The 27,970-nt window shown below is 34.8% G+C and overlaps 4 protein-coding genes and 1 pseudogene across 5 annotated transcripts; 3 read left to right on the top strand and 2 right to left on the bottom strand.

Annotated features, from left to right (window-relative positions):
• The first annotated feature begins 222 nt into the window (after positions 1-222).
• LOC131665601 (TATA box-binding protein-associated factor RNA polymerase I subunit B) lies at positions 223-4,113 on the top strand. Its single transcript, XM_058937612.1, has 10 exons — positions 223-612; positions 674-767; positions 839-1,040; positions 1,109-1,250; positions 1,318-1,454; positions 1,513-1,728; positions 1,804-2,033; positions 2,108-2,300; positions 2,384-2,824; positions 2,902-4,113. Exons 1-10 carry the CDS (start codon positions 505-507, stop codon positions 4,034-4,036), a joined length of 2,898 nt encoding a protein of 965 aa, XP_058793595.1. The 5' UTR covers positions 223-504; the 3' UTR covers positions 4,037-4,113.
• A 2,241-nt stretch (positions 4,114-6,354) lies between these two features.
• Positions 6,355-8,054, bottom strand: LOC131665615 (peptidyl-prolyl cis-trans isomerase NIMA-interacting 1-like). Its single transcript, XM_058937641.1, has 4 exons — positions 7,903-8,054; positions 7,510-7,663; positions 7,228-7,422; positions 6,355-7,020 (listed from the first exon to the last, which is right to left on the bottom strand). Exons 2-4 carry the CDS (start codon positions 7,562-7,564, stop codon positions 6,800-6,802), a joined length of 471 nt encoding a protein of 156 aa, XP_058793624.1. The 5' UTR covers positions 7,565-7,663; positions 7,903-8,054; the 3' UTR covers positions 6,355-6,799.
• Positions 8,055-8,302: 248 nt separating this feature from the next.
• LOC131665603 (putative ankyrin repeat protein RF_0381) lies at positions 8,303-10,748 on the top strand. Its single transcript, XM_058937614.1, has 2 exons — positions 8,303-9,747; positions 9,811-10,748. The coding sequence occupies exons 1-2, from the start codon at positions 8,765-8,767 to the stop codon at positions 10,619-10,621; spliced, it is 1,794 nt and encodes a 597-aa protein (XP_058793597.1). The 5' UTR covers positions 8,303-8,764; the 3' UTR covers positions 10,622-10,748.
• Positions 10,749-10,983: 235 nt separating this feature from the next.
• Positions 10,984-14,714, top strand: LOC131665604 (transcription initiation factor TFIID subunit 6). Of its 2 annotated transcripts, XM_058937616.1 has the most exons (10): positions 10,984-11,033; positions 11,125-11,184; positions 11,304-11,523; positions 11,621-11,939; positions 12,012-12,400; positions 12,476-12,679; positions 12,748-12,930; positions 13,014-13,227; positions 14,108-14,319; positions 14,582-14,714. In XM_058937616.1, the coding sequence occupies exons 3-10, from the start codon at positions 11,374-11,376 to the stop codon at positions 14,657-14,659; spliced, it is 1,749 nt and encodes a 582-aa protein (XP_058793599.1). In that variant the 5' UTR covers positions 10,984-11,033; positions 11,125-11,184; positions 11,304-11,373; the 3' UTR covers positions 14,660-14,714. The 2 variants fall into 2 exon arrangements, with proteins under 2 accessions (XP_058793599.1, XP_058793600.1); XM_058937617.1 differs by having other exon boundaries at positions 10,990-11,184; positions 13,014-13,209.
• A 208-nt stretch (positions 14,715-14,922) lies between these two features.
• On the bottom strand, positions 14,923-26,223 carry LOC131665598 (ATP-binding cassette sub-family C member 4-like; annotated as a pseudogene).
• Between the last annotated feature and the right edge of the window lie 1,747 nt (positions 26,224-27,970).

Raw genomic sequence — 27,970 nt, 5'->3', positions numbered from 1 at the left:
ATGCAAATAGCTAACGTCCTAATTTATAAACTTGGTGGGAAAACCTTTTATTTTTCGCTAAACTTGAAAAGCGGATTTTATTGAGATGTTTAGCTTTTTGAAATAATTAATGGAAGGGAGTAACTAATGAACTTTAATTAGTTTTGTGACGGACATGATGCATGCGCAATGTTGTTGCGCAACGTCCAAGTACGCATGGACATCATCACATATAATAAACAAGGCTCCTACTCTGGTCTATACATCATTGCATTTTGATCAGGGCAGCTAGGGATATTCAACAGACCTGGTTAAATGTCTCAGGAACTTAATCAAGTCTAAATTCCAATCTAACTAAAATTTTCTGTCCTGAATGCGATGCGAGAATATTAATTATTTAGGTTAATTAGCTCGCCAAGTCGTACACGTGCGTGTGACTACGCGTAAAATGTTTTGTAAAGCATTAGCATTTAGGATAAAGTGTAAAATTTTAATTAGTTATTAATTAAGCATAATAAAGGAACAATGCTTTCTCAAAGTCAAAATGCACAGACGTGTGTTGTTTGTGGTGGCAACAATTTTTTCAAGGAGGATGGATACTTTTTTTGTAGCAAATGTCAAACTCAGAATGAAGTAAGTTCATTACTTTTGAGTTATACATTAAATGGTTTAGAATATTATAATGTTCTTTTAGGAAATAAGAGAAGAAATACACGATACCAAATATGACCCTACAACCAGACTCCGAAAAACTAGAGTCAAAAATAAAAAGTTAAACGATAATAATGGTAAATAAGTTTTATTCAAAGTCTATGTATTATGATATTAATGTTTTGATAAAATAATTTTAATATTACAGATGTTATTGGCTGGACAAGTTGGGAACTGTATAATCTTGTACTTATTGGATTAATTAATGAGTTAATAGAAATTGGTGCAGATCCTAAAATAAAATTAACAGTTTTACAATTATGGACATATTATTTATCAAAATTAGAAGTATCATTTACTTCTAAAACTAAAAAATGTATACCTAGGATGGCTCGAAGGTTTCATAAAAAGTAAGTTAAACAATTTATTTAATTACTTTAACCAATAGCTATGTATTACAATAAGAATTCTTTTGAAGGGATGCTGATATAATTTATGGTAAAATTCAGCAGAGAAAAAGGAAACGTAAACAAAATAAAAGCAACACCAGTGCATCTTCAATGAATTCTATTTTTAAAAGTGATGGAAGTACGTCAGTGAGAGAATTAAATAAAAATAAGGTAAGTTCAAATGATATGGTTTTTCAAATATCAATTAATAATAAATAATCATTTTTTTTATTTTCAGAAATTATTAGCAGCTGCAGAGTATGATAATTATGTACAAAGCCAAGCTAGTTCAGATAATGATGGAATGAGTTCCTTAAATCAAAGTTTGATGAGCCTCAAATCAAGTATTAGCCAATCTTCTAGTACAGCTATTAGGTAGTAGTTTATTTCATTCACTTATGGCAATTTTTGATAATTTAATGATAATTTTTAGAATAAAATATACCAAGAAAGCTAAATCTGAGGCAAAGAAAATCAAAGTATTATCAATGAAACTACCTCGCCAAAAAAGAATGGAGTATAGAAGGACTCATGTCACTACACAGTATGCCATAGGACCAGACATTATCACTCCAATGAAACTATGGTCTATGATTTACTTAGCCCTACGAATAAACTGTCAGGAAATTCATCTTGCTGATATGTTAAGGTATAATGCTTCATTTGTGACTCCTTAAAAAATTCTTTTTAACAACCAATTATTTTAATAAACGTTAATTTACAGATTTAGTAAAGAAGGTCATCTTTCATATTACAAACTAGATCATTTGTTACCACCAGAAGTTGCACTCACTAAAACTGATGTACATCTTTTAACACAAAATAGTGATATAACACATAAGGGTATGCGTAGAACTATCGCCAGTTTGGCTAAATTTTTGAATGTCAAAGAATTTCCCACACCTAATTTGTTGGGTTTGATTGAAAGATATTGTGAAGACTTAACATTGCCAAGTACAACAATTTCACATTTTAAAAGTACTTACTTTTGTTATAGTAGACATTACAAGATCTTTTATCTGTTTCAGAAGGTATTATGTTATATGTTACAAGAGTATTTTTATCTTCTCCAAGTCAGATGAGGTTCACACACAAATCTTCATTATTTCCAAATTATGAAGGCAGAGCAATGGCTTACATCATAGTGGTATTGAAAGTTCTGTTTGGTTTGGATGACATTACAGAAAAAGAAATTAGCCATGTAACTGATAAAATAAACAGGTAAAATGTTATATTTACTTTCAATAAATGTTATGGATTTCCAAATGATTATTTAATCTAAATGTAACTTTCTTAATTTACAGGGTGGCGAATGAAAAAGAAATATTGACTTCAAGGCTATTTAGTTTTTGTGAATGGCAAAATTACATTGAATGTCGAAAAACTGTTCTAGTCAATCTGCATTATCCATCAAAGATAAAATATGATCCAGAGCGTGTAGGAACATCCCACTTATACCTCAGGTTTATGGGATTAATGAAGTCAAAAAGAGATGCTGAGCCTCCTGAAATTTTAAATTTCAAGCACGTTTTGCCACAAAGCCTTGTTGATGCATTTTATCAGAGTATGGATAAACTTAATGATACTACAATACCATTAAGAGAAATGGAAGTATTTGCTCCTTCTTTCACACCACTGCGATCTTACATTGCTCAATTATTAGATAATCCACATTATGATATACCAAGAATTTTAAGGATTAACTTTCAAGAGACAAAAGTTGGTTTTATGACAAAGCCATATATGTAAGTTTAAAATTTACTCAAGGAATAAAACTTTCTATTACAACGTATTGTCATTAAAATATTTTACACTTTTCTAGGTTGACTGAATTGGCTTCACAATGTGGTATAGAACTTAATATTGTTGATAGAAGTTTACAGTATTTGGAAAAAATTGTTCCTCCTTTTGAACAACCAAGAATGCCAAGTTTGAAGACATTGAGTGAGCTGGTAGAAGTAGAAAATTCCAGCTTAAATATAGAAACTAAGCTACCAAAAAGTGAAAGTTTGTTAGATTATAGTCATAAAACTCGTCCATGTAAAATGAAAATAAATTTTGAAAATTTAAAACAACTCAATACAGTGAGGCATAAAGTACCTGAACTTGATGAAACATTTAATTTAGAAGAGGATAGTGGTTTTGATCAAATTTTACCAGATGGAAGGCTGAAAATTTTTGAAAACAGCGATTCAGATAATGAAGTTAGTGAAGTTGAATTAGAAGCACATGAATTTAACTGGACTGATACTAGTTGTTTGCTGAAGCCAGAGTTTTCCGTGAAGTATAATATTAAATTGTATAATCATGAAATAGATTCAATATTAAATGCTAAAACCATTTTGAAAGACAAGTACATTCCAGTAAGAGACAAGACAGGTAAATTTGTAAAAGTTGCATCTAGAAATTTAAGGAGGAACCAAAAGAGTTTTTCAAAGACAGAAACTGAACAAGCAGAAGAATCAAGCGAAGATGAAAACAAAGTGCCTAAACGTCGCGCTAAAAGAAAAAAATCCAAAGATATCAGTCAAAATATTGTTGAAGATGATTTAACACAAAATCCTATTGATTGTTTAGATTTAGCTGACTCAGATATTTCAATTTTACAAGATGATAACTATGAAAATAAAAATCTAGAAAATGCGCCGATGAACGATACTGAAACGCTTTTCAGACCATATAAAAACTATTGGATGTATCATGGCATTTTTAGTAGGGTTAAGAATAAAAATTTTGAACTATTTGAAAGAGAGTTACCAGAGAACTTTTTATGGCTTTTAAATGAGTGTGCTAGTATTGTTGAAATGACGACTGAAGATTTATACGAGGAAGTCTGTTTAATTGAAGCCTACCATTTCAATATACTAAAGTCAAAAGAATCTAAAGACGATATAGATTATGAATTTTATGACTGCAAGTCGAAATCATACTCAAACAATATTCTAAACAAATGGTGATAATGTGATTCATATATTTTCTTTTGTAATACTTAAGTATTCAATGTGAGAAAGTGTACAAAGCCTATTTTTATTTTTGTCAACGCTTGTCTAGTATATAAATTAAATTATTTGTTATGTTTTTTTAATAAACTTCGTTTTATTTATTGATTCGAGATAGTGCTTGGTTTCAGAGCACAATCTTGAAATTTTTGTATTTAAAAACTCACAACATGCATCTAAGGATTCCATCCACATTGGCAATCGATAGAGCAAGAAAAAATAAGCTGACATAGTCATTTTCGAACTTTTTCCGCGGTTTTTCAGCAAGATAATCGATTTTGAATTTGCTCTCCTCTCGACGAGTCCTATAAAAAATAATTTTTAGAGCGCCAAACGCAATCTCATAGCCTCTCTCATTTGTGCATGTTCGAATTTCTATTTATAGCTTCATAATTTTTTCTTTTATTACCAAAAAGTACGAAAAAAAATGCTGCATGCAGTGTTTAAGGACAATATTCATTATTCATAATCGTGAATGTGATTGTTAATTTTTTTAATAAAAATATTTTTTAACTAAATTTCTCGCCAAAACCAGATGTCAAATAAATAAATATTATTGTTTTTGTATTAGGATACTATGAATAAGAACTGTAAAATATGGCCTTATAACAAAATCCGATATAGTAATTTATTTTAAAGGTAAAAACATTGTTCACGTTTGTTCATAATCGAAAAGTGGTAACATTTTTTTATTATAAATTGAAAAATGTGTCAATCAATGAAGGGAAAAGAAAGCCAGTAAATACAAATAAATTTACTCCTTATTTTTCCAGCAACGTTTCATCAACAATTTCGCTTACCATCAGACTGGTCTATTAATATCGCGCTATGTGTAGGCTAAAGAATGTTTTTCATTGTTAGTCGAAACTGAATTTTTTTATTATAATTAGAACTTCTAGGGGCAAAAAAAGGGTGTGACCAATGTTTGCCAAGATGAGTCTGAGTTTTTTTTGTATCTAGTTGTCAATGACTTGGTAAAAATGACTTCAGAAAGAGCGTATCCTTAAATTGAAAATTTCGCGAAATGGTGTTGAACTAATGAATTTTTTCGGGGATTTGGTCATAAATTAATTTTTAACTATCGTTCAATTTTTAATTTTACAAATTTATTATTTTATATAAATAATAAATATATATTACTTTATCGAAAACTAATAAAAATAAGTTATTAGCTGTTTAGTAATGCTTTGAAGGTTTTATAAGAATAGATTATTTTCAAGTCTTTTGAAGAATATTTGTCCATCTTACAATTATGTGTTATATTCAAGAAGCAATTATGAAATATCGACCACATTAACGATACCATCTCTATAGAAAAAAATCGATCGATTTATTTAGAATTTGACAATGCGAAATCAAACCTTTTAAAGCAAATTTCCAAAAGTAATAAGACGTTCCGTTTATAGATTTTTTAATATAGTTTTACATAAGAAAAGCGAAGGATCTCTAGGTCACCAATTTACCAGCAATTTCAAGGAATGCTTTTACGTATCAAAAGATGTGAAAAGTCGGTCATTCAGTCGAATACTCGATCCTTTCATATCTATAAACTATTTCGTATATATAATTCGAAAAAAAATAGCTATCTTTTAAAGAGAAAATAGTATATTAACTAGGTCGTGGACATTTTCACAATGTCATGCCAAATAAAAGCTAAGATCGAATCACGTGAATAAAACAAGATTTATGCAAAAGTAACGTGATAATGAAATTTTATTAAATAATAACTAAATTTTTGACAAAGCATTTTCTGAGATTTCATTGAATATTTTATAAACAGCATAACTTTTGAAATATAGAGCTTAACTTGATAAAATAAGTTCATCTTATTTAAAATCTTATACTCTTTAAAAGGAAATTACGATCGAAATATTGAAATAGGTAAATATGTCTAAAAAAACCTGTTGTTAAAATAAAAATTAAAAAAAAAACAGTTGTCTTTACATTAAATTTTTTAACGAAATCGAATTATTGTAGATGGTTTAAGAAGCTCTGTAGCAAATACTTGATTCCTAGAAGAACTCTGTTGTTCGCATGCCAAGTCTTCGAATACAAAGGCTAACACCGATTGTATCGTATCGTTGTTGATGAAAGTAGTATTAAAGAAAAGTTGATCCTATTGAATTCATCATTCTAGAAGCTTGTTAAGTAGTGCAACTTTTAAAATACATTTTGAGTTAAACTTTGTTGATTATAAAATAAAACTCTTAAAACTATTAAAAACATTTCATTTAAGAGCATGCTGGTTAATGATAAAATTTAGCTTGAAAAACAAAAGAACTTTATTTTATTTAGCACAAATGATATTACAAGAAGGAAACTGCTATTGCAAGAACAAAGTTCAAATGAAATTGTTTTATCGGTTTTCAAATTAATCAACTTACAATAAATGAAGAAGGCTTATAATGTTGATCATTCAGAAAACACAATAATTTTATCAAACTGAAAACGTAAGCAGTTTACAATTGACCCCAAAACTATATGGCGGTGTTGCATAGATCACTACCTATTTTCAAAACTTATAAAACTACAAAAGCATGCATCTTTTGTTATGTTAAGAAATTAATTTGAAACGTCATATTAATAAATATTGAAGAATTACCACAATTAATTTAATCAAATATAATCTATGAGATAATTAATTCGTTACTCACAGGTAACTAACATTGAAAATGCAAGTAATTAATGAATATCATAAGTGAAAAATCTTGAATTTAATATTCAAGCAGTTCGTAGAATAATATGGATTCCACTGTCAGTGTCTGTTGGTTGTGAAATTTCGCCTACTTTGAGGGCAAAAGCAGCCTCCTCAAATGGCTTTTGCATAGCACCACGACAAAAGGGACCCAAATCTCCATTGCGCTTTGCAGAACTACAGTCACTGTATTTTCCAGCTAGGTCACCAAAATTTGCTTCTCCTGATACAATTTTTTCCCTGTAAGCTGTTTGCAACAATATTTCTTTAATTTTAATGAGTTATTTGGACAATATATCAAACACAGTTTTAGAATATTTAAAGGTCTAGCCGTAATATTTAAAAGCAAAGCGTGAATATGAATTAAAAACTATGAATGAAAATAATTTGTATGAATAATATTTAATTAATAACCAATATTAAAAACTGAATTTGATCAGAATATGAAACTCACATTTGACTAACTCTAAAGCTTCAGCTTTAGATCTGGTAATATTTTGTTCTCGCCAAGATGAGGGACGACGAGAGCCAGAATGCTTGACAAGTATATGTGAGCATTGAACCTCTTCAGTTGAAGGAGGTTCAGCTGCTTTCTCTGGTCTATCCCATTGGCTTTCTTTAGTATAGACATTCAAGTAATAATGTTGACCTACAAAATAAATAATATACCTACAATCTGACCTTGCATCTATAAATATAGAGGTATAAATATAATTATTGGAATTAATGTACATACCAGTAGAGCGGCTCAAACGCTTCTCCCAGCCAGAAGGTAATTCCTCATCACTCATGATTAAAATGTATGGAAACTCAAGGTTGCTTCAATATCAGTAATTTACTCCAATCTCCTATAGCCCTGCACACCCACACTTTCAAAATGTCCAAGTACTCTGAAATCAGTAAATCGACCGTTAATGAATATTCTACTATGGGCACTTAACAGACTACATGTCTCGCATATAAAAAAGTTTATCCTCTAATCATGGCTATCGCTGTAACTACAATCTAAACAAAACAAGTATAAGTCAATGGAAAATTACCAAGGAAGCAACGTGAGTTCAACGTGTGCGTACGAAAGGCATTAATGCATATTCGCTTGAACTCTGTTAAATCGTAATCTTACACTCACCTTTGACTTCCTATTTCATGTCTCAATTTACCCCAAAGATAAATTATCAAGCAGCCACTCTTTTATTTTGTAAATCACAAAAAATCTTGATTTTTTCTTATTCGCGAGAAATGCGAGCATATATTTCCATGCAGTTAGCACACCGGCACCTACACTACACCATAATCCTTGCGCGCCGAGCGCCACGCTCTCTCGTGAGGGGACGGGCATGCATCATATATGCGTGTACTTTCGTCGATAAAGAAGTACAAAGACGCCAGGTTATTTCTGTAATTCTGTTCTGTATAAAAATGTTTCTGTTCATAAAATAAGATTTTTAATTATTGCTCTACAAATATTATTTATTACTTTAAATTAAAACATGAATATTTATTATTATTTGATTAATAATAACCGACAATATCGTTGATAGATATTAGTAATAACAGATAATATTTATTGGTTACATGTGAAAGTCGCATCTTGAAATTTAGCGCGTTTCAGCAGACAATTTTTTTTCTAATTGTCAACAAAATTATATATCACACTACGCGTACACATTGGCGGTGTTCTGTTATTATTACTTTTGATGCTACAAGAAATGAAGTTTTACTAAACTTCAAGAGAATAACTCAAATATATCAGCTTTTACATACTAAATCACCGATTTCATCAGGATTGACAAAACGTGAATTGACCCTTTGCGAATAGTGTATGATTACTAATGCGTTGAGTTTGATAATGATACTCGCACAAATGATAAATTATCAAGTTAAATATAGTTTTTAGTTTGTATTTTCAAATGTGATCGATAGAAAAATGTTTAACAGTTCATGACAGCCGATTGTAATCTATTCCAGAAGCACTAAATTTTTTGTTACCAATGTGTCAAAAAGAAGAGTCAATCATTGAGAAATTCAATACTGACCTTCACCTTTCCTATACAAATTCCTCACTTGCTGCATCAGCAATCAGGCACTTACTAGACAATGGAGCAAGTCTCAAAGTTAAAGACAAAAATGGAAATAGTTTGTTACACTTAGCAGTAAAGAATGACATCAAAGATGTAGTTAACTTACTTCTACACAGAGGAGCTCCTGTGAATGATCAGAATGAAAATGGTAGAACACCTTTGCATATAGCTGTCGAATGGGGAAGAGAAGAAAACATAAAGCTTCTTTTGAAAAATGGGGCAAATATCAATGCCAAGGGTAAAGACGGTAGAACAGCTCTTCATCTTGTTGTTTGGAAAGATGTTTACTTTTATGGCAAAAAGATTGTTGGAAGATTTGACAAAATTACAAAATTACTACTTAGAAAAGGATCTCATATTGATGAATGCGACAATATCCAACAAACTGCCCTTTTCACTGCTGTTATTGCAAAAAAAGTTCAAACTGTACAGTTACTTCTGAACAATGGGTCTAAAATTAATAGAACAGATCATTGTAGTATGACTCCACTTCATTATGCTGTTATTTCTGGTAATAAAGATATTGTGAAAATCCTTTTGGATAGAGGAGCAGATATCTTAGCAAAGGATAATGTTGGAAGTAGTCCACTTCATTTTGCAGTTGAACGTAACAATGTAGAGATAGCAAAGTTTCTATTGGAAAAAGGATCAATTATTGATGATATAAGAAGAGATCGTTACACAGCTTTACACATTGCAGTAGATCTTGGGAAAGAAGACAGTATTATACTTTTATTGAATGAAAATACGAATGTTAATGCAAAAGAAGAAAGTGGCAAAACTTCATTACACTTAGTTGTAAGAAAATGTTTGCAAGGTAGTACCAAAGAAGAGGTTCAAAAATTCAAAAGAATAGCAAAAATGCTCTTGATAAAAGGAGTCAACATTGAAAGGTAATAGATTTAATTTTTAATATTTTAATTTATGAATTACAAAATCATAATGTATTTTTGCAGTGTTACAGATACTGGTCAGACTGCATTGCATACTGCTGTATTAGCACGTAATAAAGTAATGGTAAAATTATTATTAGAGCATGGGGCAAGCATTAACAGTAAAAATAATTATGGAGAGACACCACTTTACTGTGCTGTAAAGTCAAAAAGTGATAGAGTACTTCTTTTTCTACTGAAAAAAGGTGCAGAGGTAAATGTGAAAAGAAATGATGGCAGAACAGTTTTACATGCGGCTGTTGAAACAGAAGACATGAATATAATTTATATTCTTTTAGAACATCATGCAGATATAAATATTAAAAATGATCAAGGTAAAACACCCCTATCACTTGCTATTATGACAGTAAATTATACCTGGCTGTCCGAATTGTTAGCAATGTATTTGGCAAAATTAACTACTAAACAAATATGTGAAGAAAATTTAAAATTGCTTATAAGTAGTGAAAAATTAAATACATTTTATAATAGCTGTCTACTAGAAATCAATAACATGAAGCAGCATAAAATTTGTTATAAAATAACAATTTATAATGTTCTAAGTAAACCTGAGAGAAACTTAGGAGCATATGCAAGAAGTCAAAACTTAGTTAGATTTTTTAAATCTAATGAATATAAACTGCAATATCCAATTTATTGTACAATTTTAAGAGAACGATTTTACAAAGGCTTAGAGAGAAAAGAACTATTAGATCTAGTAGAATATTCCTTGAATTTTTTGTGGAAGTATTTTAATCTGAGTGATCCTTTGATACAACATATTTTGTATTACTTAAGCTTTGAAGACTTGCAATTTATGGCAACGTCTATTTAGAATGAAAAATAATATTGTAAATGAATCATTATCAAATTATTATTAGATAGTTATGAGAAATATAAATATTCTAATCTATAATTCATTTGATTTTTTCAAATAATTCTATTTACAATTATCTGCTATAATTAAAAGACCATGTGTATATTTTTGTAATAAAAAATATATTTGTTTGAAAAATATTTATAATTATTTATTATTTTTTACTTTTATATTTATTCATGATTTTTTATTGAAAAATAAGTAACAAATTCGTTTTCATTTTTCTATGTTGCTCAGCTATATTTTAGGCATGATGATTGACGAAGTAACGGTATTATGACGTCAACAAACAGCGCGGGCTGCCTAGCAATTGTTTATCCGTTTTCGTTGAGCAAAGTAGCTCTCACAAAGACAATGATTATTTATTAATGTATGTGGTTTTTGTCAGTATAAATGTGTGTATAAATTATTTTATAAGATTCAAGACAATGTTCATTGATAAAGCTGATAATTGATTTCAGTATTAACGTGTAATAACAAAAATAAGAAATTTATTTTATAGGTTAGACTAATGAGATAATGTAAGTTTTGTTTATATACTTTTTGTTTGTTTGTAAATTTTTAAGTAGTATCGAATAAAAGTAACTATTCAATCGCTAATCATTGTATTTTTAATAATTACATTTTATTATCTATGTAGAGAAAAATATGTGTACATAGGAAAAGTTCAGTGATACTTTGCAAATAGATTTTGTTTACAAAAAACAAAGATGAGTGATACAGAGCCAATGTATGGGACAACATTGTCCACAGAGTCTATGAAAGTTATTGCAGAGAGTATTGGTGTAGGTAATTTGCCAGATGAAGCTGCAAAAGATTTAGCAGAAGATGTTAGTTATAGGTTAAAGGAAATCATACAGGTAATAAAATAAAATATTGCACATAGAACAATTATATATCTAGGTGAGTGTTCATTAATTAAATTTGAAGTTGATTATATTCCCTGTATTGTTGTAGGATGCTACTAAATTTATGAGGCAAGGAAGACGACAGAAACTTACAACACACGATGTTGATCATGCCTTAAAAGCAAAAAACATTGAGCCAACTTATGGCTTTTTTGCCAAAGATCACATTCCATTTCGTTTTGCATCTGGTGGTGGTAGGGAATTACACTTTATAGAAGAAAAAGAGATTGACTTAAACGAGATCATTGGTATGGCTGGTGGTGCTAACTGGCCAAAATTACCTTTAGATACTAATTTGCGTGCTCATTGGTTGTGCATTGATGGCATTCAGCCAACAATTCCAGAAAATCCTCCACCTGTTACTAAGGGTAAGATATCAAATTGAATATTTTGTTATAACAAAAAATATTTTTGCTAAACTTTTCCCTCATGTGTACCAGAAATACAAAAATTAGAAAGTGTGGATCCTATAAGTAATAGAAATCCTAATTCAAACATTGGTAAACCTGGTGGCAAGAGTCATAAACTACGTAATGTTGAGACTGTACATGTGAAACAATTAGCAACACACGAACTGAGTGTTGAACAACAATTATATTATAAGGAAATCACAGAGGCTTGTGTAGGTTCTGATGAAGCAAGAAGGGTGGAAGCTTTCCAATCACTCTCTGCTGATCCAGGTCTTCATGAAATGTTAGCAAGGATGTGTACATTTATAGCTGAAGGTGTAAGAATCAATGTTGTCCAAAATAATCTAGCAATTCTTATTTATCTAATGCGTATGGTAAAAGCATTACTTGATAACCCAAGTCTCTATTTGGAAAAATACGTAAGTCTCGTCTAATATAAAATGTTACTACCTGAAAAATATTAACTACAATGGAAAACAATTTACATTGTTCAGTTACACGAACTCATACCATCAGTCACCACCTGCATTGTATCCAAGCAATTGTGCTCTCGACCAGAAGCGGATAACCACTGGGCTTTGCGTGATTTTGCTTCGCGTCTTATGGCGCAAATTTGTAAAAATTTCAATACGTCTACAAATAATATACAGACGAGAGTTACGAGAATGTTCAGTCAAGCACTGACAAAGAGTAATCAAGTAAGAATTTTCTTTATCAATCTTAATTAGCTCTAAGCTTTGTTTACATTCTAATAAACGTTTTGCAGACGCCATTAGCTACGGTATATGGTGCAATGCACGGACTTTGTGAATTGGGTCCAGAAGTGATAAAAGCCTTAGTTCTTCCTAAAATAAAGTTACTGTCAGAGCGCATCGAGGCGAGCATTGATGGGCCAAATGCCACTAATATAACTAAGGATGCTGCTGGTCACATAAAAACACATATTATCGTCAGTTAGCAATATCATAATATATATATTTTCGCTTAAACATTTCAACTAACACCGAAAATAAATGTATAAATACTTTGCAGAAATCGTTAGCTCCAGTGATAAAGACTCTTCGATCTCCTCCAGATATCGTAGAAGAATACAAACAAGATTACGGATATATAGGTCCAGCGTTGTGCACAGCTGTAGCTAAAGCTCGTACTCAAATAATACCGTCAACCCCGGCTACCTCCGTGACTATCGCCAATAACACCAATCAACAGGGCACCGTTAATGCTGGTAAAATAATGTCACAAGGTACATCAGATCTATATTGATGTGCTTTGTTTTTTAAGTTTTTTTCGATTCAATGCTTTATTTAATCATATATTGTTGTAAAATTATGAATAAATATTCGTCGCGCTTATTTCAAACTTGTGTGCTATCGCTATTCAGTCAGATTTATATTTTTAATACGCAAAAAATATTCAAAGCGAAATATCATTAGTTAATTATTCATTTCATTATTTAAGGAGCGTATTCCATGTGTTCAAACAAATTTATGCATTTATGTGAGTGTTGAAGACAAAAGCATATTTGTAATGTCATATATAGTGAGACTGCCTTTAAAATATTAAACTAATATTTTAAACCCAGACTAAAATACAGCGAATTCTATCATAAAATACCTTAAAATAATAGAAAACTAAACAATGAATAAAAATGTTAATCAAATGTATAAAACAAAAATATCGGATTCAACAATAATTTTGTAATATTAAGAAAATTATTTTTTAAATAAACTATAACGTAAATATAAATATTAAAAAATTATTAATAATGTAAAATAGCTTTACAAATCTTGTCAAGAATTTTATTTAATAAACAAAACTTTAAAACTAATGTGTGTGAATAATAAAGTAATATCCAAAAATACTATCATCTTTAACTCGAGTATTTTAAAAATATATCTTCAATGTTATAACAAATCCGTGCTTTGACGGTATAATATCCGTTTAAATAAATACATGATGCTAACACTTTTTGTGACAACAGTCAATAAAAATAAAATTTAATATAAATAGAGATATGCATAATTAATCAATTAAAACCCATTCCATCCAGTTTGCAAAATAAGTCATTGTAAGTTTGTCTGACTTATACGAAAATAAATTCATACTCCGTTTAATTTTTTTAGTTGTAATTGGAACGAACAGAAACACCGCAGTACCAACAACAAGCGGAGGTCAAAAATATGTGATTGTACAGCAAAGATCGCAAACTCCAACGAGTCAACAGCAACAAGTGCAAGTACAACAAGTACAGGTGCAGCCAAAACCTGCCCAAGCTACGAAACTTGTCGTCGTATGTATGCCTTCGGCAAGTCACGCACAAACTACAGTCACGCAGGTATGCTAGCAGGAATAAATTATTCAAATTTTTGTAATATTATTTTGTTTTATTCAATTATTAAGTAACTTGATACATATTCCGATTCGCTTGATAATTTTTTCAAAAAATGTTGTTTTCTTAACTTACTATTATCATTTATAATTACATTGTTCTCGAAGAAGAATACTGCAAAACCGTAATCGTACATTATAATTTCCTGGAGATTTTAGCATTCCAATATACATATATCCTATTAACGAGAAAATATTTTTAATTCCAGTCGAATCTGTCGTCGAAACCACAAGTTTTCGTCACGCAAAGTAGTGTTGATCAGTTTTCAAATAAAATGGAAGAATGATACACGGCGAAACTTTATGGAATAAATTATTCTTGTACAAGATCTTTGCTACACAGATGATAATTAATCATCGACGAATTCTACACTTAAATTATAAATATCCTATCTAACACAAAAGGCAAAAAAGAATCATGTCACTTAATTTTGTATGTACAGTCTTTGTATAATTTAAAAATCTTTTTCGAATGTGTCACTTTAAAAGTTGTTTTGTTTTTTTTATCGAAAAAAAATATATAATATGATGTACATATAATGGTCGGTTTACGTTATTTCTATAATCGAGTGTAGGAATTTTCCGATTCGAGAGTCAACGTACTGTCCGTTGTCGACTCGTCGTTGATGTCAAGACTACGCTGTTGTACGTTCTGCAAACAAGCTTCTTCGGCGAGTTTCGCCAACCTTTTGGACATCTCTTTTCCCGTTTGGTTAACCATCGTTGAAAAGGGGCCGTTTGGATTATCCGTCAAAAGATCATGCGGGCATCCAAATTCCTAGATGAAAAATTATAAAATTGTTGTCATATCAATTTCTAATTCATTTGTACTCTAGTTGATAATTTTAAAATTCAAGTAAAAAATACATTATGGATAAACGCAATCGTGTACGTTAAAAGTATAATAAACTTTAAGAAAACTTAGATAAATGTTGAAATAACAGACAATTTAAGGTTTGCATAAATGTGCGTTAGAATATCGTAATACATATTCACATACCACTATAGAACCAGCATCCATGACGATTATCCTATCGCTGTCGATAATAGTGTTCAGCCTGTGAGCTACCGTCAATACTGTGCATTTCGCAAACCTCTTTCGTATCGTATTTTGTATAATAGTATCAGTGCTGTAATTGAATATTATAATATTAAGTTTGTTATATATTAATCCGATTTTGTTTATAGAATTCCAAATGGACGTTGTCCTAGATTTCAATATATTTCTAAATTAATTAGTATTATATATTTACAGAAAAATAACGGTTTTAATGTACAGTTACTAAATCGCTTACAAAAGAATGAAATCGCTAATTATTCAGAGCAACTGGTGATCGTCATGAAGTATTCTTTTCTATACATATGCAGCTTAAAAAAATCCAATAAAACTATTACTAACTTTCTTAATTAGCTGTTCTGTCACCGATAACCATTTGAATGACAAAGTAATCTTTTGACTGTTAATAATTAAAGACATTTCCTTCTAAAAAAACTTAAATGAATAAATGGTCACAGTTTTTATCATTAAGATATCCTGGCGGCATTTATATGGTTTTCTAGGCGTCCTGCCTAGAATTCAAGGCTTGTATATTCCAAGATAGTTATGCGTATTTTTTTTCGATCGAGTATAGTTACATTCAAATTAACCTCGTGAAAATAACAATTAAAGTCAGCTAACTCATGAATATACGATTATTCCAATCGCGAACGCGAGTCTCCCGTCGCCCTCGATCTTTGCTGTTATCTTGTCTAAATCAAAATTGCATTGTCGTGAGCATTGAGAAGAAAACAATTACAAATAATCTCGAAGGCTTGTGTAATTGCAGCAGTTATCGTAGAGGAGAGATTTCAATTGGTTGATCGGACTGTAATAACAATAAATCTGCGGAACGCTTAAGTATATCAATCACGCCTTAAACTGTTATTAAGATTACTTCATTGCCTTAGCAAATTAAACAGTTTTTTGAATATTTTGCTTTTTATGTTATTTTATGCAAATACAAGTGAAACTAATTGACGTTTTTCGAATTAATTATGCCTTTCTAACATTACGATTATTGCAGCTATTCAGATTGAAAAAATGCATCACAATTGTAACTTATAGCATCTTCTTGCATCAGCGAGTAAATACGAACTCGCTCAGTAAAAAAAGATATTACCAAGTCTTACCATATTCGTTTGTAGCTACTCAATTTTTTATTGAAAGCAACTATTACTATCAACTGACGTTCACCGATAGAACGAATACAAATTTTTTTTTTCTCGTATAGCAAGCCTGATTAAGTAACGTAAGTCAGCCTGATTTTGACGTAGCTGTACATAGCATCAATCAAATTAATTTAAAGAAAAGAAAATTGACTTCCGAAATTACTACTACGTATACAGGAAAAAACCTTCGCATAATAGTATACTGACTGGGTGTCGATGTTTGCGGTGGCCTCGTCGAGTACGAGTATCGAGTTCTGACGAATGATTGCTCGTGCAAGACATATTAACTGTCGTTGACCAACGCTGAAATTACTACCCTTCTCGGCAACTTGCTGATCCAACGACAACTCGTTCAACTCTACCTCGCGCAATGCCTGCCACAATGTCGTGTCGTCATATTGGCCGAATGGATCCAGATTGTAACGAAGACTTTGCGAGAATAGTACCGGTTCCTGTCGATCACACAAGTCACAATGAAAACAATTGTCGTGTGCAGAACATTTTTCTGAATTGAAGGATTAGAAAATCGCAAATAATGAAATTTCTTGTTTTCAAAAAAATGAAAAAGAGATTTTTTTATTTGAATAATTCGTAAAAGAATGTTCCTTAGCAAAGCTGAATCTTGAAAAATTCTCTCGAAGCAAGAACACTGTTCTTGCTATGAAAAATGTGATTTAGAAATGATGTAAATAATGGATAAAACGCGTACGTACCTGAGGAATGATCGAGATCCGCGTACGTAGATCGCGTAGTCCGATATGGGAGGTGTCAATTCCGTCGATAATGATCTCGCCTTCAAGATTAGCGCCGGTCAAGCGGAATAACGCTTGGATTATCGATGACTTGCCAGCTCCGGTTCTGCCAACGATGCCAACCTTCCAGCCTGGCATCACCGTTATGTTGAGATTCTGCAAAGCACTCGGTTGATCACTCTCCATTCACGCGATTGTATTCTCACTGCTCTCACCTTCAGTACGTACGGCTGATTGCTGTCGTAACGCATGGAAACTGCGTGGAAGACAATGCGTCCGCGCTTCGGCCAAGCGTCCGGCAGTGGAGTCGGCGAAGTCAACGGATACTCTTTGGGAAGATTGGTGTATTGGGCGATTCTCTCGACCGAGGCCAGCTGAGAGACAACCTCGATGAACAATCGAAATCCATACTGCACCATGCCGGTGAGAATCATCGCTTGGGATAAGGCCAGACCAACGTTACCGCCGAGCATGTCGCCTATCAAGACGATCGTTTTTACGCCAAGACTGTGCATAATAATAATGATAATGATCGACGATGATCGATCCAAGTACCTTACCCGCATTGCCTCCTATGAAACTGAAAGCAACGACAGCCTGGAACGCCACGAGTAGAACGTCGAGAAACAATCCGAACGATATCGACGTGATGATGCTCAAGAACCATGCGCCCGAATGTTCATCTTGATAGCGATCGAATTCACGAATCAGTTTCTCTTGTATGTCCGGACCATAACTGTGTATTGTCGTCAGTCCGTTGAGAGATGCGTTCACGTGCGTAAATACAGGACTTTTAGCTTCAAAAAATGAAAGCGAAAATAAAAAAACCAACAAAGTCATCGTTATTCCCTCGAAATTCTTCAAGCAGGAATATAACAAGTGAACTTACCGGCAGTTTCCAATCGTTTGATCTTCTGAGCGCAATTCAGATAAATCTTCTTGGAAATATAGAACAACGCCATAACTAAGGCGATCGGTATTATCATCCAGTAATTTACGGTGACGATCACCACAAGAATGCCAATCATCACGGAAAATATTTGCACAGCCTCGGTAAAATTACGCGATAGTAGCTCGTCCATTGCACCAACGTCCTTTGAAAAGCGATTCAATATACGACCTACGAGATTCATTATTTTTTTTCAATTGAACGATCGTTAGTCCCGTGCGACATGAGATTTGACGCAAAACTTCACGAAGTAAATATAAATCTAGGTACAATACAATCTGATGTATCGTTTGAATATAAAAAAGTTGTTTTTTAGGTAAAAAATAATGCCGACTTACCGGATGGATTACTGTTAAAGAAGTTCATAGTGGTCTCGAGTAAATTGGAAAACATGCTAAAATGCAGATTAGCGCTCGACTTCATGCATATCTTGATGACCAGATAGTTCCTCAGCGAGCACAAAATCACGCAAGTTATCAAAATCCCAGCGTAGATGTAAATGCAGTCGTAGGTCGACAACAATTCCACGTCTTCGTCGTACAGCTTCTCGCCCGTTCCGGAGTACGAGAAATACGCTTGTCTGCTCTTATTGTCTGCTCAAACGAATAGTCGAATTATTGTCCAGCTCGATTTTGGGACAATTGACCAACTAACCATCGTCCCGAGTGATCGACTGGTTGCGAAGTTTTTCGCGAAACATCTCGACGTTAGTCCAGTAACCAAGCCAATAGTCGACGCCGCTGGTGGATACTTGAGTGACTATCAAGACCAAAACGTAGAAGGCGACGAGGAACCACGAGGCACCAGCTCGAAAGTAAATTTTGAATAATTCGAGGTTGCCGTGAGCAAAACTTGTGTCTTCTTCGTTAGAGCTTGTCGTTGTTGCTGCGCTACCTGCACTTTCGGATACCTAGAGTCGTTTTTTCATATTACATATTGATAGTCCGCAATAACCTCGGCAAATATTTTCCTTTCTCCTATTTAAAGTTTGCTTATTTTTTTTAATACTGTACTTTGAGTCGCTCTATTGTCGAGCTCAAAATTCTCAATGGGTGTACTTTGCCACATAATAAACAACTTCACGCATGCAGTAGAAGAAATATTAATTTGTCGAAAAGACGCATTAATTAGAAAAAATGGAAAAAATATTTCATGAAAATAGTCTGAACTTAGATATAGCATGCCGAAAGATACGATGAATAAAATGTTCAGCCCTCTACGGCTTTCTCGAGTCTGGGTGAAATTTCATAAGTGCACTCTCTCTTCCTAGAAAATATTGTCAAATAATAGTCTTTTCTGAAAAAAGAAGAAAACACGCGAAATAGATATCTCCGAATTGACACGTATTACGTATATTGTAGAGCATTATCAATATCATTGATATTATAACGAAGAGATCCATGGTTTTACTTGATTCCTAAAGCTTATCTTGTGTACAATTTCAGGGATTTCCAGATTCTTTACGCTAGTTTGCTTTCCAAATTTAAATATATTTGGAATAATAATGGGATTATGAGACTGTATAATCATCATTGCTTTTTAATCAATGCAACGACGAGAAAAAAATAAAAGAACACTTGAACTACTTTGTCTAAAATGATATGTAACTGTTCTGCGCAGCTATATATGAAAAAAAAAGATAAAAATCCACGTTCTCGCTCACAACGGAACAATCGTCATTAATTACATAACGGAAGAATATATAAATCTATAAAGATATGTGCATTTGAATTGGAAAGTCATCGCGCGACATTCATTCCTAACACATTTACGCTCGAGAAGCGAAGAGAGAAGATTCTAATCTCATCGTTTACGTATATTAGAAAAAACGAACAATAGACTCGGAAAATTCTCTTACGCACTAATATACGTATACATGTACTCACGTCGATGGACTTGATGCTGGGTGTATCCGCGTCCTTCGTCGTGATTTCCGTGGGAACACTTGCGTCCCCCTCGTCTTTTTGCTCCTCCTCTTCTTTAATTTTACCCAATAGGTTCATCATTCGTGGATTTGAATTGCTGATGTTGTCGTAGCTACCGTGATAACTTACGTGACCCTGTTGAATTTATATAAATACTTTCAGAATTCACTCGAAATTAATATTTTTTATCGCGATGAATTATGAAAAATTGAGATTTTCGAAAACGAATGTTGCACGCGCGATAAAGAATTCAATAAAAAAGGATACAGCCATTATAATCGACGTCGATTCATCGTTGAACCAAGGCGCGCGAGTCCATTCAACTTCGTGATTGTGATTGTAATCCGAATGACGACAGCATCTTTGACGCTCAGTTGCAATCTGTTCTGTTTTGTTTTTTTCCCTTCTGCGCATACGTGACTCATCTCGCGAACGCCCCCGCACCTACGGATACGAACTTGCATGCGCGGCCGATGATTTACGATGAAACGGAAATTATGGAAATATAGTTGGAATTTTTTTTTTCTGGACAATCTGTAGTTTAATAAAAGTAAGAAATTTGTTTCTACTTTGAATTTTCATTCAACATATTCAGTTGTTTTGTGCCCAATCTTATAAAAAATGCAGCATCAGTCGATAATTAACTATTTGAGAAAATCGAATTTTTCTGTGCATAAACGTTTACCGGGAAGCGCTAAAAACACTTTCAAGGAGTGAAAATCTCAATCAGTGTTTCTCGGCTTCGATTGTCTTTCATTTGAAGTCTGAACGAGCGACGTCAAATGAAAATCATCCGTGAAAAAGTGATTGCTCAGCCCCATCGCATACGTAACACACCGTGTAGCATCGTCGTCCCTCACCCGTTCGAGATAGACGATCGTGTCAGCCTGCCTGAGAAACTGCAGCTGATGCGTGACCAATACACGCGTCTTGCCACGCAGATAGCCGTTGACGCAGCAGTCGAACAGGTGTCGAGCGACCTTGGGGTCCACCGCGCTCAGCGGGTCGTCCAGCAAGTACAAATCGGCCTGCCGATAGACGGCGCGCGCCAAGTTGATGCGCGCACGCTGGCCGCCCGATAAGGAGGTGCCACGCTCACCGACTATCGTCATGTCACCCTTGGGCAGAAGCTCGAAGTCACGAAGAAGGGCGCACGCCGAGCTCACCTGCGACAAATTGGTTATTACGAGCGCACCCGCGTCAAATCTAATTGTATTCCCGTGAGCAGTCGCGCGGCGTACCAACCTGCTCGTATCTCTCGGCGTCGTAAGGTTGCCCAAACAGAATATTACTCCTGACAGTTCCGGAGAACAGCCAAGCATCCTGACTGGCATAAGATATCTGAAGATTGTCGTTGTCCACGTGAAAACCCATCCGTCGATGGCTACCAGGCTCCTGGTCGTCGCGTCGCTGTCTCAGGGACACAGCTCCCGCGCCCAATGACAACTCGCGAAGCAGTAGATTGAGTATCGCCGTTTTGCCGCTGCCAACGCTACCAGCTAACGCGCACAGTTGACCTGGCTCGATTCTGAACGTTACCTCGTTCAGCGTCGGCGGTAGATTACTCGGCACCCAATTGGCCGAGGCGCGACGGAAGATTACCTGCAGCTCGGCAATGCCAATGTCATGTTATCCGGAGATGATCTCTGACAGCATAGAGAATGATCGTATACCTCGACAGGTGGCAGAGCTTTTTCGGGCACTTTGGCTTTGTCGACAGTCACAACTTCGCTCTTCGTCAACTTGTCGGGTCGGTTGTTCAGCTCGCACTTGGCGCTTTTTATCTCCTCCAGCAGCAGAAATTTCTGCGAGTCAACCAAGGAGAAAGTGTACGAACGCTACGGGCAATGTTTGCGTCGGGAAATTGGTTCGCTTACCTCGATACGCTTAATAGACACCGAGGCTTCACCCGCGGCGATCAGTCCGCTGGGCATCATGTAGATGATGGAGAATTGCAGGATATTGAAGTAGGTCGCCATTACGAAGGACACCTCCGACGTAAGTTTATTACCCAGCAAAACGTAAAGCACGAGGGTGACGAACAACGCCGTGCGCTCGGTGTACACCATCGAGCTGTAGAATATCGCCCTGACGTGCGACGTCGTCGTTATCTTCTTCATTTCCGACAGTCGGGTCATGTTGACGATCTTCTCGAACGGCTTCTCCCACGCGTACATCTTCACCACCTGGTGCACGAAAGGGACAATCGCATGACATTCCTTGTCCACGGCTGGTCACGGTGTCACGTGATCATAAGTACCTGGATGCCCGAGACGAGCTCACTCATGAGCTGCACGCGGCTGTCGGTGAGCAAGGCGATTTTCGCGCGTAGAATTTTACTGGTGTATACGACGATCGACTGCAGTGGCACGGCTATAATTATCAGAATGGCTATACCGACCAGCAACATCTCGCCTATGCTATCCCACATTATCGACACGATTATTACGATCTACGACGAGGAATTAAGTTTTGTATCGTTTGTTTGTTGATAGCCGATGCCGAATAAGACTACGATCTTACTTGTATGGGTGTTATCCATATGAAGTTAAGAAATTGGAATAACGAGTCGAAACGACTGACGTCGTTACTCAGCAAATTCACCACCATTCCGGCTGCCGTGTTGTCGACGACCGATTTGTTCAGACGGAGCGTCTGAAAAACAATTCGAGCGCGTGTCCTTATCGTAGACGAGTTAGTCTTGGAAAGAGAATGCATGGTTGAAAGTGACTCATTATAATGATATACAAACCATTCATTTTTCAATCTGTTAATTGTTACTCGCCGAGGCAATTTAAAACGTCGCGGAGCTTTTTTTCTTTTTTCATTGCTCATTGATCGAATTCTAACGTAACGTCTCGTTAGCAGTTTGCTCGTACCAGTCGCGTCGAGACACTGGACGTTATAGAGCGTTAGCGAGAAAAGGACAAATCTTCGCTCAAATCAAGGATAAGAGACAAGTTTCGAATCGCGCATCGTTATTCGTTGTCCAAACGGTTCGATGCGAATGCCTTCGTCGTTGATGATCATTTTTTAATTGTCCATAGCTGAGCGCAATTTTCGGAGCGTTTAAAGGCGCCACCTCGATTATTCGAGAACGCCTTCGCGAATGTATACGCAAGCGCGCGCTTATCAGCACACTTGAACTCGAAAAAGCTGCACTTGAGAAGTATACGCTCTCTGTCGATACACATCTCCATCTGTCAATTTTTATCCAAGCGACTGATCTGCGCTGCCATTTGTCAATTTCGATTGCTTATGAAGCTGTCGAATTTCGATCGCTAATAATGAAAAAAGAAAAACGATGCTCGCCGGGCGACAAACTTGCAGCCGAACGCCCGAACACGTCGCCATCAATAACACACGTACGCCTTCGCTATCGTTTGCGCGCTCTCCCTACGAGTTACTCCGCGGTTGACAGTGTATCGCTTGCACGTAGAATCAAATCTCACAGTGCGCATTACGGCAAAGTGAATGGGATGATTTACCCGCGTGAGAGTTGCCGTGAACCTTTCCGGAACTACTCGCTCATGAGATGACGTGTTACTGGTTCGTTTTGCTCTATCTCTCTCGAAATGATTTTTTTTTTTTTTTTGGCAGACGCACGATTGAGCGACTCTTGAGTTCACGGCCTTCGATTTACGTACATCTACGGGAGAACGAGCTTTATAACGCAGGTACAATGGGAGGGCTTTGTGCAATATTTTCAAATAACCTTGGCACGTTTCGATCTTTGTGTGTGTGTGTGAGTGTGTGTGTTTTGTGCTTTCTAAACGATTCGATTGTTTGTCTATGTAACTCGGATACTATGTGAATCTTGAGATCAAGGAAAAGTATTTTACGAACGAAACGTACTTCGAGAATGTTCTTTTCATCCTTTTGTTTAACGTGTTGTCAGTACTCAAGATATGTGGTTTTTATAGATTTTTCGACGGACTATGCGCTGACAAAATTAATGAAAATTTGAGGGAGAAAAAAGATTGTATGTAATGTTAACGAAGCTGAAAATCGATTTTAAATGGCAAACTTGATATCTTGGGCCGAGAGTTGTCGAAATGTCGATGAAAAAGGTACATCGAGCATTCGAAGACCTCGTGGGAACAATTAAAATCACTCACCTTTCTGTAGATCAAGGCGCAACAAGCAACGCGAGCGCGCAGCCCCATGCTCCACGAAATGCGAAAGCAGTGATGCATGAGGAAGGTGGCGATGAGCTTGGAGAGAACCATGAAGCTGGCGTTGGCGTAGGCTTTATTGCGCTCGACGTGGTTTGGATCCTCTTCGATTTTAAAGTAATTGATGAGCATACCTTGAAAGATGGGCATCATTACGGTGAAGACCGAGAAGTTGACAACCGAGAGCAGCGACAGCCACGTATTTTCCCAGAAGAACACACGAACGAGAGCCCAGGCGAGACTTGGTTTTTGCGATGATCTCTTGATCTTTTGACCCTCCTCGCCTACATCGTACTCTTGCGACTGACCTTTCAATAACTCGCGCCTCCATTCTCTGCGGATCAATAACACAAGTATCGTTATACAGTCGAGTCGGATGAAGAGGCCGATAGCGATGCACGTTTTTCATTTCGTAACTACCTTCATTCGCCGCGCTCTGAGGATCTATAAGGATCTTGTGAATTTTTCATCGTCGCAATGTAAATGAAAGACAGTAATTACTGTATATACTCACTTCTCAAGAATATCTCCCAAACGTTCCGATTCGTCAGTTTTCATGGGATCGTAAATGTCATCTAACGTGATGTCTCGGTTGTTGCTCTTCCAAAAAATCTCACGCGTGTACCTGCGCGCGAGAGAAAATTCGTAGTCAGAGCCATTGTTTCCACGGATAACAGCGTGCAATTGTGCTGTGCACATTAATGAATATTCATTCAAACGTGTATGTTAATTCGCCACAGAAATCATGGAAAGTAATCAGTTGAAAGTGTGTCAGAAAAGCGAATTGAAGTTATTGGCGACATTTTTATCGATGCTTGGTTTAGCTCGCGACGTCAGATACCATTATTTAATCGAATAAAAATTAATATCACATAAAATAATACTTTAAGCGTAAATACGAATTCATATTTGTGCTACCAATGCCCCCATAAAGCCGTGACTAAGGATTAATTAATTTTCATTTTCAGACACAACAATTAAATAATTCATATTTGCCCAACAATTATTTCGTAATTTAACGTATGTCGAGCGTTCAAACAATTATCATTATACATTTTCTTCAAAACTGTAATTAAAAACATTGCTGCGATGATAAATTTAACAACAATTGAATTATTTTCAATATTCATGAATTAATAATTTCACGCACGATGGAATAATTTTACATGTGTAATTTTAGATTCTATACGACAGAAATTGACAGCATGATATGACGATAATAATTGTGACTAAAATAACAGCGAGCAATGTCGATATTAGGTAATTGATACAACAATTAAATAATTTAACAGTCCACGTGTATCGTACTGCATTCAACTTCATTTATTTAAATTAACTTTATTCTTTGAACATATGTCGAAAGAATATTTCTCAATTGATTTAAAATTCAATAACTAAAACAGATGCGAAATAATAACAATCACGAAGCTACTTTCCGTCAAAATATTCCGATTGGTTTTCCGAGTATCGATGTCTGAGAGATTTTTTTGTACCACGCGTCACTTTGCCATAAATATCACCTAAAAAAATCACTCACTGAAAACCATCTCGCAGTTGTAAATGGTAAGCAAATACCAGCCGCGCGCGCGTTTTTCGATAAGCTGCAAGGATATCGCTTGCAAAAGAGGGAGAAAAAATACTGCAAATATATCAAATATCTCATTGTGCCGTACGCACCAAAAGAACAGCTTGTTCAAAGGATTGGCCGTAGCCGCGGGATTGATCTTCACGCTGCGGGTTTTGCTGTCCATGCTGTCTGCGGAAGAACGCACGGGCGAGTTGTAAAAAAAGCGGAAAAGCGAGCTGCGCGGTGGTGCCCGCGACGAGCGCCTACGTGACACTAAATGCTCCTACAGTCTATTATGAGTCGTTACAGGTATGTCTTGGAAGTCAGAGAGAGAGAGAGAGAGAGAGAGAGAGAGAGAGAGAGAGAGAGAGAGAGAGATAGGCTTCACGTGACCGTATGTATGCATGCTTCGACATGTGCGCTTGATAAAAGCCGATAGTTGCCAAACGGCCGTTTGTTGGCTGCTTATGGTTGTTTGTATTTTAGTTTCACGTGAGGTTTTTTTTTCCTAAAATTTAGTTGACATATGCTTTCAGGCCGAATACAGTAGTGGCAAATGGTCAAGAGAAATTTGTTTGTACGAAATGCAAATTAATTGGATTATTATAAGTTACTATTGTATCTAATTCATGCTATGTTGATTGTTCGTTGGTAACAGTCGAGCTTACGAACTTTTCACGTATGTATAGATACCACATAAAGACGTTATGCAAATGAAGCAATGACAAATAGCGGTCCGATTTTTTAAGAGATTTCCAGGCGAAAGTGTATATCGGCAATGCCCTTGAGTGCGAGTTATATCCTTGCCGACGGCAAATTGACCACCCGTAGAGACTAAATGTATAAATAAGTGCAGTTCGCTTTTTATTGCGCGCGTCAAAAAACTTCTATATATGCCTGTATCGAGTGATTTCCCTTGAGAAATGTCCATAGTCGCGATGAACTTCTTCCGCGAACGACCACTGAAAATTACAAAGATGCAGTGTTACAAGATTAATCACATTTATTCATTTTTAACGGTCCAACGTTCATGAAATTTTATTGACACTACTCGAAAAAAATTACACATTCAATTTTTGTGCAATTACTTTTGTTTTTTTCGACAACGCGAGTTACCGTTGACACATTTTTTTCACATTTACCAACGAACTTCAGCATTTTACTCAAGCCTTTAAGTTTCTTTTATTTATTTTAATCTTTGAGTTATTGGGTTATTTAATTATTCATTCACTCCTAACCGGATTGTATTTTTGAACTTTAAAAAGTATTTTCATGTGGAATATCTAATTGTCTTGCAACTAGAAATTGCTAGTATTTGATTTCTTAAGTGGAACATGGATGAGAAGATGATCATAAATAAGGCATTTGTCTTGATATCTAACATTCATGCAAACAAACTCATTCACTTTTCTGCAATTTGAAATTGGTTTTTTCGTATTATTAGTTTTGTTCGTTATATACATGCAAAGTTATCATATCATCATTTTCATTTTTATCATAGTTCGTCGGGAAAAAATTCTAATAGTAATTCGTCGTAGTAACAGAATGTGAAAACATTCTCAATATTCTACGTACAGAAGATCGGACAAGTCACTATATTGCCTAGCTATATGTGGATATAGTGTCATTAAAAAGATAACTTTATCTAACAGTCATATTATAAACAATTAATAGTCATCTATTGTTGAATTCCATACAATCATTGTATGAATATAATAAGTGAATATATAAAACATCAGCATCGAATGCATGTGCAGCTCTGCGAGTTTTCAAAATCCTAATTATTTTTCAAGCTTTCGCGTCCTCACGAATAAGTTCTCGTACATGGTTCCAATCACCCGAATACTTTTGCGCTTAAAAAACATGCTCTAATAGTTTTAATTATCCAAGCTTTTGTTAACGCGCTCGAGTTTCAACGTAGTTTTCATCGGGCTTCAGGAATAAAATAAAAGTAACTAACAGAAAACTTCGTTTAGCTCTTATACTTGATGCAACCCTATTCCATCATATAAATGCATAAAT

This window comes from Phymastichus coffea, unplaced genomic scaffold (assembly GCF_024137745.1).
Source record: "Phymastichus coffea isolate CEN01 unplaced genomic scaffold, Cenicafe_Pcof_1.1 PCOF00053, whole genome shotgun sequence".
Lineage (NCBI taxonomy): Eukaryota > Metazoa > Arthropoda > Insecta > Hymenoptera > Eulophidae > Phymastichus > Phymastichus coffea.
This window is presented reverse-complemented; position numbering and strand designations above follow the sequence as displayed.